General features: G+C 38.5%; 1 protein-coding gene across 1 annotated transcript in view; it reads left to right on the forward strand.

The window, feature by feature from the left end:
* The window catches only part of EFCAB13 (EF-hand calcium binding domain 13), a 314,516-nt gene extending 304,780 nt beyond the window's left edge, over nucleotides 1-9,736 (forward strand). The window contains exons 91-93 of the mRNA XM_027568521.2: nucleotides 7,541-7,645; nucleotides 9,459-9,512; nucleotides 9,623-9,736. Of these exons, the coding sequence (XP_027424322.2) occupies nucleotides 7,541-7,645; nucleotides 9,459-9,512; nucleotides 9,623-9,642 (179 nt within the window). The 3' untranslated portion in view covers nucleotides 9,643-9,736. The remainder of the gene's footprint in view (nucleotides 1-7,540; nucleotides 7,646-9,458; nucleotides 9,513-9,622) is intronic.
* The last annotated feature ends 1,126 nt before the right edge of the window (nucleotides 9,737-10,862 follow it).

The raw sequence follows: 10,862 nt of genomic DNA on the forward strand, positions 1-10,862 counted from the left end.
AAGGCATGTGCTGTCTAGTTCACCACAGCTGGTTTCACTAATTTCTTTTACCTGCAGGCTCCTACAAGCTTGAATTAATAACTGCTGGCTTAAATAACCAAATGTAGGTAGGCACAGAATATAGGAAAAGGAATATTTTTAGAAAATTAGGTTGATAGGATTGCTTTAAATAATAATCACATGATTCAGTATTAAAAAGTAAAAAAGACTAGATATCCTAAATTGCTGGCCAATTATATATAACCTGATTTTCTTCTATGATATCTTACCATTAGTCTTAGGAGACCACTCGTGTTTTTTTTTTAATTTTTTTATTATTATGTTAATCACCATAGATTACATCATTAGTTCTTGATGTAGTGTTCCATGATTCATTGTTTGTGCATAACACACAGTGCTCCACACAGAATGTACCCTCTTTAATACCCATCACCAGGCTAACCAATCCCCCCACCCTCCTCCCCTCTAGAACCCTCAGTTTGTTTTTCAGAGTCCATCGTCTCTCATAGTTCTTCTCTCCATCCGACTTACTCCCCTTCATTCTACCCCTCCTGCTATGTTCTTCTTTTTCTTTTTTCTTAACATATGTTGCATTATTTGTTTCAGAAGTACAGATCTGTGATTCAACAGTCTTGCACAATTCACAGGGCTCACCATAGCACATACCTTCCCCAATGTCTATCACCCAGCCACCCCATCCCTCCCACCCCCCACCACTCCAGCAACACTGAATTTGTTTCCTGAGATTAAGAATTCCTCATATCAGTGAGGTCATATGATACATGTCTTTCTCTGATTGACTTATTTCACTCAGCATAACACCCTCCAGTTCCATCCATGTGGTTGCAAATGGCAAGATCTCATTCCTTTTGATGGCTGCATAATATTCCATTCTGTATATATACCACTTCTTCTTTATCCATTCATCTGTCGATGGACATCTTGGCTTTTTCCACAATTTGGCTATTGTGGACATTGCTGCTGTAAACATCGGGGTGCACGTACCCCTTCGGATCCCTACATTTGTATCTTTGGGGTAAATACCCAGTAGTGCAATTGCTAGATTGTATGGTAGCTCTATTTTCAACTGTTTGAGGAACCTCCATACTGTTTTCCAGAGTGGTTGCACCAGCTTGCATTCCCAACAACAGTGTAGGAGGGTTCCCCTTTCTCCGCATCCCCTCCAACATCTGTCGTTTCCTGACTTGTTAATTTTAGCCATTCTGACTGGTGTGAGGTGGTATCTCATTGAGGTTTTGATTTGGATTTCCCTGATGCCGAGCAATGTTGAGCACTTTTTCATGTGTCTGTTGGCCATTTGGATGTCTTCTTTGGAAAAACGTCTGTTCATGTCTTCTGCCCATTTCTTGATTGGATTATTTGTTCTTTGGGTGTTGAGTTTGATAAGTTCTTTATAGATTTTGGATACTAGCCCTTTATCTGATATGTCATTTGCAAATATCTTCTCCCATTCTGTCAGTTGTCTTTTGGTTTTGTGGACTGTTTCTTTTGCTGTGCAAAAGCTTTTGATCTTGATGAAATCCCAATAGTTCATTTTTGCCCTTGCTTCCCTTGCCTTTGGCGATGTTTCTAGGAAGAAGTTGCTGCAGCTGAGGTCGAAGAGGTTGCTACCTGTGTTCTCCTTTAGAATTTTGAGGGATTCCTGTCTCACATTTAGGTCTTTCAACAATTTGGAGTCTATTTTTGTGTGTGGTATAAGGAAATGGTCCAGTTTCATTCCTCTGCATGTGGCTGTCCAATTTTCCCAACACCATTTGTTGAAGAGACTGTCTTTTTGCCATTGGACATTCTTTCCTGCTTTCTCAAAGATAAGTTGACCATAGAGTTGAGGGTCCATTTCTGGGCTCTCGATTCTGTTCCATTGATCTATGTGTCTGTTTTTGTGCCAGTACCATACTGTCTCGATGATGACAGCTTTGTAATAGAGCTGGAAGTCCGGAATTGTGATGCCGCCAGCTTTGCTTTTCTTTTTCAAGATTCCTCTGGCTATTCGGGGTCTCTTCTGGTTCCATACAAATTTTAGGATTATTTGTTCCATTTCTTTGAAAACAGTGGATGGTATTTTGATGGGGATTGCATTGAATGTGTAGATTGCTCTAGGTAGCATTGACATCTTCACAATGTTTGTTCTTCCGATCCATGAGCATGGAACGTTTTTCCATTTCTTTGTGTCTTCTTCAATTTCTTTCATGAGTGTCTTATAGTTTTCTGAGTACAGATCCTTTGCCTCTTTGGTTAAATTTATTCCTAGGTATCTTATGGTTTTGGGTGCAATTGTAAATGGGATCGACTCCTTGATATGTCTCTCTTCTGTCTTGTTGTTGGTGTATAGGAATGCCACTGATTTCTATGCATTGATTTTATAGCCTGCTACTTGACTGAATTCCTGTATGAGTTCTAGCAGTTTTGAGGTGGAGTCTTTTGGGTTTTCCACATACAGTATCATATCATCTGCAAAGAGTGAGAGTTTGACTTCCTCTTTGCTGATTTGGATGCCTTTGATTTCTTTTTGTTGTCTGATTGCTGTGGCTAGGACTTCTAATACTATGTTGAATAGCAGTGGTGATAGTGGACATCCCTGCCGCGTTCCTGACCTTAGGGGAAAAGCTCTCAGCTTTTCCCCATTGAGAATGATATTCGCTGTAGGTTTTTCGTAGATGGCTTTTATGATATTGAGGTATGTACCCTCTATCCCTATACTCTGAAGAGTTTTGATCAAGAAAGGAATCTACTTTGTCAAATGCTTTTTCTGCATCTATTGAGAGGATCATAAGATTCTTGTTCTTTCTTTTGTTAATGTATTGTATCACGTTGATTGATTTGTGGATGTTGAACCAGCCTTGCAGCCCAGGGATAAATCCCACTTGGTCATGGTGAATAATCCTTTTAATGTACTGTTGGATCCTATTGGCTAGTATTTTGGTGAGAATTTTTGCATCCATGTTCATCAAGGATATTGCTCTGTAATTCTCTTTTTTGATGGGGTCTTTGTTTGGTTTTGTGATCAAGGTAATGGGGGCCTCATAAAATGAGTTTGGAAGTTTTCTTCCATTTCTATTTTTTGGAACAGTTTCAGGAGAATAGGTATTAATTCTTCTTTAAATGTCTGATAGAATTCCCCTGGGAAGCCATCTGGCCCTGGGCTTTTGTTTGTTGGGAGATTTTTGATGACTGCTTCAATTTCCTTAGTGGTTATAGGTCTGTTCAGGTTTTCTATTTCTTCCTGGTTCAATTTTGGTAGTTGATACATCTCTAGGAATGCATCCATTTCTTCCAGGTTATCTAATTTGCTGGCATAGAGTTGCTCATAATATCTTCTTATAATTGTTTCTATGTGTTTGGTGTTGGTTCTGATCTCTCCTCTTCATGATTTTGTTGATTTGGGTCATTTCTAACTTTTCTTTTTGATCAGTCTGGCCAGGGGTTTATCAATCTTGTTAATTCTTTCAAAGAACCAGCTCCTAGTTTCGTTGTTCTGTTCTACTGTTCTTTTGGTTTCTATTTCATTGATTTCTGCTCTGATCTTTATTATTTCTCTCTCCTGCTGGGTTTAGGCTTTATTTGCTCTTCTTTCTCCAGCTCCTTTAGGTGTAGGGTTAGGTTGTGTATTTGAGACCTTTCTTGTTTCTTGAGAAAGGCTTGTATTGCTATATACTTTCCTTTCAGGACTGCCTTTGCTGCATCCCAAGATTTTGAACAGGTGTGTTTTCATTTTCATTGGTTTCCATGAATTTTTTTAATTATTCTTTAATTTCTTGGTTGACCCATTCATTCTTTAGTAGGATGCTTGTTAGCCTCCATGTATTTGAGTTCTTTCCGACTTTCCTCTTGTGATTGAGTTCTAGTTTCAAAGCATTGCTGTCTGAAAATATGCAGGGAATAATCCCAATCTTTTGGTACCGGTTGAGACCTGATTTGTGACCTAGGATGTGATCTATTCTGGAGAATGTTCCATGGGCACTAGAGAAGAATGTGAATTCCGTTGCTTTGGGATGGAATGTTCTGAATATGTCTGTGAAGTCCATTTGGTCCAGTTCGTCATTTAAAGTCTTTATTTCCTTGTTGATCTTTTGCTTAGATGATCTGTCCATTTCAGTCAGGGGGGTGTTAAAGTCCCCCACTATTATTGTATTGTTGTCAATGTGTTTCTTTGCTTTTGTTATTAATTGCCTTGTATAATTGGCTGCTCCCATGTTAGGGGCATAGATATTTACAATTGTTAGAGCTTCTTGGTGGATAGACCCTTTAAGTAGGATATAGTGTCCTTCCTCATCTCTTATTGTAGTCTTTGTTTTAAAATCTAATTTGTCTGATATAAGGATTGCCAACCCAGTTCTCTTTTGGTGTCCATTAGCATGGTAAATGGTTTTCCACCCCCTCACTTTCAATCTGGGGGTGTCTTTGGGTCTAAAATGAGTCTCTTGCAGACAGCATATTGATGGGTCTTGTTTTTTAATCCAATCTGATAGCCTGTGTCTTTTGATTGGGGCATTTAGCTCATTTACATTCAGGGTAAGTATTGAAAGGTATGAATTTAGTGCCATTGTATTGCCTGTAAGGTGACTGTGACTGTATATTGTCTCTGTTCCTTTCTGATCTATGCTGCTTTTAGGCTCTCTCTTTGCTTAGAGGACCCCTTTCAACATTTCTTGGAGGGCTGGTTTCGTGTTTGCAAATTCCTGTAGTTTTTGTTTGTCCTGGAACCTTTTTATCTCTCCTTCTATTTTCAATGACAGCCTAGCTGGATATAGTATTCTTGGCTGCATATATTTCTCGTTTAGTGCTCTGAAGATATCATGCCAGTCCTTTCTGGCCTGCCAGGTCTCTGTGGATAGGTCTGTTGCCAATCTAATGTTTCTACCATTGTAGGTTACATATCTCTTCTCCCGAGCTGCTTTCAGGATTTTCTCTTTGTCTCTGAGACTCGTAAGTTTTACATTAGATGTCGGGGTGTTGACCTATTTTTATTGATTTTGAGAGGGTTTCTCTGTGCCTCCTGGATTTTGATGCCTGTTTCCTTCCCCACATTAGGGAAGTTCTCTGCTATTATTTGCTCCAATATACCTTCTGCCCCTCTCTCTCTTTCTTCTTCTTCTGGGATCCCAATTATTCTAATGTTGTTTCGTCTTATCGTATTGCTTATCTCTCGAATTCTGCTCTCGTGATCCTGTGGTTGTTTCTCTCTCTTTTTCTCAGCCTCTTTACTTTCCATCATTTGGTCTTCTATATCGCTGATTCTCTCTTCTGCCTCATTTATCCTAGTAGTTAGTGCCCCCATTTTTTATTGCACCTCATTAATAGCCTTTTTGATTTCGACTTGGTTAGATTTTAGTTCTTTTATTTCTCCAGAAAGGTTTCTCTAATAACTTCCACACTTTTTTCAAGCCCAGCTAGTATCTTTAAAGTCATGATTCTGAACTCTAGGTCTGACATAGTACTAATGTCCGTATTGAGTAGGTCCCTGGCTGACGGTACTATCTCTTGTTCTTTTTGCTGAGGTGATTTTTTTCGTCTTGTCATTTTGTCCAGAGGAAAATAGATGAATGAGAGAACAAAATGCTAACAGGTTAACAACGTCCCCAGCAAATATACTCTGTACAAATCAGAAAAGACCTGAAACCAGGGGAAAAGAAAGGGAAAGAAAGAAAAAAGAAAGAGAAAAGAAAGAGAAAAAAAAAACAAAAACAGAACAATACAAAAAAAAAACAGAATATGATCAAATATGATCAGGCTAGTGTATAGATCAGTGCCACACACTAGATTTTGGGCGTATTTTGGTCTGTTAGAAAAAAGTGCCTCCTAAAATTTTAAAGGAAGAAAGACTTATATATGTACAAAATAAGGGTTGATACAATGAAGGGATGGCAGATGACTGTAAAGATGAAAATTATAAAAGATTTTATAAAAGGAATTGATAAGATAAGAAGTTGTTTGAAAAAAGAAAGAAGAAGATTTAAAAAAAAAAAAGGGAGAGAATGTGATCAGGCAGGAGACTAGAACAAAGCCATACACTAGTGATTTAGGGTATATTTTCATCTGTTAGAAGAAACTGTATCTCAAAATTTTAAAGAGAGAACAACTTATATATATATGCCAAAAATAAGGGTAACTACTATGAAGGGATAAAATATGACTCTAAAAATGAAAAATAAAAAATGTTTTTTTAAAAAAGGGATTGATAAGATGTTGGTTGAAAAAGGGAAAAAGAAAAATTCAAAAAAAGAAAAAAAAACAGTTAAAAAAATTAACTTTGAAAAACTAATGAATTATGGTAAAAAAGCCATGAATTCTATGTGCAGTATTCCCCTAGCACTGGAGTTCTCTGGTTCTCCTTGATCGGTAAACTTGGTCTTGGCTTGCTGGCTGTTCGTGCTGATCTTCTTGGGGAGGGGCCTGTTGCCGTGGTTCCCAAAAGTCTTTGCCGGAGGCGGAATTGCCCCACCCTTGTCGGTCCCAGCTAAGTAAGCTGCTCGGGTTGGCTCTCAGGAGCTTTTTTTCCCTGCAAGCTCTGGTACAGCTTTGGAGGACCAGGGTGAAAATGGTGGCCTCCCAATCTCCACTCAGAGGAGCTGAGAACTTGGGGCCCCACTCCTCAGTGTGCCCCCAGAGAAAAGCAGTCACTCCCGTCTCCCCGGTCTCCGGCCGCACTCCGTGCTCACCCGGCCTGTGACCGAGCGTTTCTATCTCTGGCACCCGACCCCGTGTGGAGTCTCCAAACCCAGCAGATCCCTGCGGTGCGCTCCCGCACCACTCCTCCCAGGGGAGGAAGGGGAGTCTCCCCGGATCTGCCGCTTGTTGGGTCCCTGCTGGAGGAGCAGTGGCCCGACTGGGCCGCAGATCAGAGTTTATGGCAACCCCGAGCTGAGAGCCCGCGCCTCGGCTCCGTCTCTGCAGCCGGCTTCCCCGCTCTGATACCTGGGAGCTCTCCACACTCAGGCACCCCCGGTCTTTCTGTGACCCCGAGGGTCCTGAGACCACACTGTCCCGCGAGGGTTCCACCCCCCGCTTAGCCACTGGAGCGACGTCCCTCAGCGGAGCTGACTTCTTAAAAGTTCCGATTTTGTGCTCCGCGGCTCTAGCACTTGCCAGAAGCAGCCGAGGGTGGCCCCCTCCCCCGCAGTCTATCCTCCCAAATACCGCCTCGGATTCACTTCTCTGCACGTCCTACCTTCCAGAAAGTGGTCGCTTCTCTGTTCAGAGAGTTGTTGCTACTCTCTTCTTCGATCTCCTATTGAGTTTGTAGGTGTTCAGAATGGTTTGATCCCTATTCAGCTGAATTCCTGAGACCAGACGAAATCCAGGTCTCCTACTCCTCCGCCATCTTGCCTGTAATCCGTCAGGAGACCACTCTTTATGAAGAATCAAGGAATAGGTTCTGCCTCATTATCCTTAAACACTATTGGAATATGTGAGAATATGAAAGTTAGGATGGCATTCTTTAAACCAGATTTTTCATTATTTTGGATCATTATAATGTCCTAAAATTGCCATGTGTCAATAATTCATTTTTCTTTCAAAGGAGGCAAAGTTGATGCTAATAAACTTGAAAGTATTTTGGAAAACTTGGGGATTGAGCTCACACCTAATGAACGTTTGAATTTAGTGAAGACACTGCCACTTAATGGTAAGTCTCATGGGTGCTATAAGCCTAGTTCTGTGGAACTACTTCCACATGTGAAAAATTACAAAATAGTTGCATTTTAACACCCAGTGCTCATTACAAGTGCCCTCCTTAGTACCCATCTAATGGTGAGCGCTGTGAATTGTGTAAGACTGTTGAATCATAGACCTGTACCTCTGAAATAAATAATAATACATTATATGTTAAAAAAAAAAGAAGAAGAAGAAGATAGCAGGAAGGGAAGAATGAAAGGAGTAAAATCGGAGGGGGAGACGAACCATGAGAGACTATGGACTCTGAAAAACAAACTGAGGGTTCTAGAGGGGAGGGGGGTGGGGGGATGGGTTAGCCTGGTGATGGGTATTAAAGAGGGCACATTCTGCGTGGAGCACTGGGTGTTATGCACAAACAATGAATCATGGAACACTACATCAAAAAAAAACAAACTAATGATGTAATGTATGGTGATTAACATAACATAATAAAAAAAATCTAAGATTCTAAAGGATTAAAAAAATACGCATCTAATGAATCATTGAACACTACATAAATAACTAATGATGTACTATATGCTGGCTAACTGAACATTAAAAAAAGATACAAACATCAAAAATAAATGAAAAATTACAATCTTACATAAAACAACCCTATGTAAAAAAATAATTGCCAAGACTCATGTCAAGAAGCTATGTTTTTGGGGTGCCTGGGTGGCTCAGTCGGATGCTCAACCAACAGTGCTACCCACACACCCTGAGTTCAGCATTTTTAGAATCCATATATAAGTGATATCATACAGTATTAGTCTTCCTCTCTCCAACATATTTCACTTAGCATAATGCCCTGGTTTTAAATAAAACCAAAAAAATTATTAAAAATTCTTTTTAATCCCATAACCCAAAGATAGCCATTATTAGTATTTTGGTACACTTCCTTCTAGTGCTCAGCAGATGATAGATTGGTAGATAATATTTATGTGTATATTAATTTACTTATACTTCTTATCTCTTCACAATGTTAACATGCGTATTTATCATAGAAACCTTGATAATGCAAATAAGTGAAAATAAAACTATCTCTATTCCCAACTTAAAGCAATAACTACTATGAGAATTTTGATGTATATTTTTCTAGTTTTCCATGTATGAATATATATCCTTTTTTATTTGGCAACCTTGTGGATAAATCTTTGCAAATATTCTAAAATTTTTTGAGATTAAATTCCTTTAAGTAGAGTTGTAAAATGGAAGATATTTTGTTTGTTTTCTCACATTTTCTTCCAGAATATTATAATTTGAACTCCCACAAACAGTATTTGAGGATGTTATTTTCTCTACATTCTCAATACAGAAAAAAAAAGAGCATCTCATGATTACGATTTGCAATTCACTCCTTTACCACTGAGAGTGAACAATTTCATATATTTATCTATTTGCATTCAAAATGTTCCTGTTGCGGAGGAGAAGAATGAAGGGGAGTAAGTCGGAGGGGGAGACGAACCGTGAGAGACGATGGACTCTGAAAAACAAACTGAGGGTTCTAGAGGGGAGGAGGGTGGGGGGATGGGTTAGCCTGGTGATGGGTATTAAAGAGGGCACATTCTGCATGGAGCACTGGGTGTTATATGCAAACAATGAATCATGGAACACTACATCAAAAACTAATGATGTAATGTATGGTGATTAACATAATAAAAAAGTAAAGTAATTAATTAAAAAAAGAAATGTTCCTGATGCAAAGATTTCTAAATTCTTTCTTTCTGAAATTAAAAGATGTGTACTACCTTTCTGACTCCATTTTAAATATCTATTTTTTATAGCTGATGGAAAAGTGTATCAAAAAAGGTTGATGAAGGGCATAAAGTCTCTCAAACGTGAGTAAGAAGCACAGTGAAAAGACTGAATCCGAAACCTTTATTTGTGTTGTTAAAATATGAATCATCCTTTCCTATGTAATTGTATTTATTTATGCTTTCTTAAGTAGATCTGCAATTTACCAAGTAAACCAAGTAGTTTCCTGTACTAAAATTTGGCAGAAAGTGTTAAACTTTCTTGGATTTTCCTAACTCAGCCCCAAAGAAACAAAATAAAAACACAAAGCAAAAGGTAAAGAATGAACACTGTCAGATAAAGGTTTCAGTCAAAAACAGAAGCAAATAATTTGAAAGTACAGACAATAAAAACAACTCCTGTTTTATAGAATATTATGTCAGTCATCTCTAGCTCTCGCTTTTCAAAATCCTAACATAAAATTGAGAGGAATTTTTATTCTCTTATTAACTGAACAAAACTGGGTTTTTGGTATTCATCTTGAAAATCTTAATACTAAGAAATATGTGAGTTTTTTTATTGTAATAAAATACATGCTTGATAAAGAGGAATAATAACAGCACAGTGAATTCATGGTCCAGTTTTAGAAACATTCAATTTTACTGTATTCCTTTCCTGTTCCTTACTTAGAAGGCAGTGTTGATGTCAACAAGCTGGACACTCTTTTAGAAAACATGGGAATCAGCATCAAAGAAAAAGAATTCATGGATCTGATAGAAAGACTGCCAGATGCTGGTAAGCACATAATCACCCCTGTACTTTTTAAGGGGTACTTATTGTTTTCATCTTTACTGAGATATGATTGACATATAACATTGTGTAAATTGAAGGCGTTCAGCTGTTGATTTGATAAACTTGTATATTGCAAAATGATTACCACCATAGCTAACACCTCTGTGACATCACATAATTATCTTTTTTTTTATAGTGAAAACATTTAAGATCTACTCTTAGGAACTTTCAAGTATATAATACAGTGTTGTTACTATAATCACCATTCTGTATTATATTCTCAGAATTTATTCACATTAGAAATCAGAGTTTATACCCTTTACCTAAGATCTCTCCATTTCCCCACCTCCTCCCTCAGCCCCTGATAATGACAATTCTAACTCTGTTTCTATGAGCTCAACATTTTTGTTTTTGTTCTTTTTTAAAGTTTTATTTATTTGAGAGCAGGGAAGGGCAGAAAGGGAAGGAGAGAGAGTCTTAAGCAGACTCCACACTGAGCTCGATCCCACGACCCTAAGATCATGACCTGAGCCAAAATCAAAAGTCGGATGCTCAACCAACAGTGCTACCCACACACCCTGAGTTCAGCATTTTTAGATGCCACATATAAGTGATATCATACAGTATTAGTCTTTCTCTGTCCAACTTATTTCACTTAGCAT

This window comes from Zalophus californianus, chromosome 16, assembly GCF_009762305.2.
Source record: "Zalophus californianus isolate mZalCal1 chromosome 16, mZalCal1.pri.v2, whole genome shotgun sequence".
Taxonomy (NCBI): domain Eukaryota; kingdom Metazoa; phylum Chordata; class Mammalia; order Carnivora; family Otariidae; genus Zalophus; species Zalophus californianus.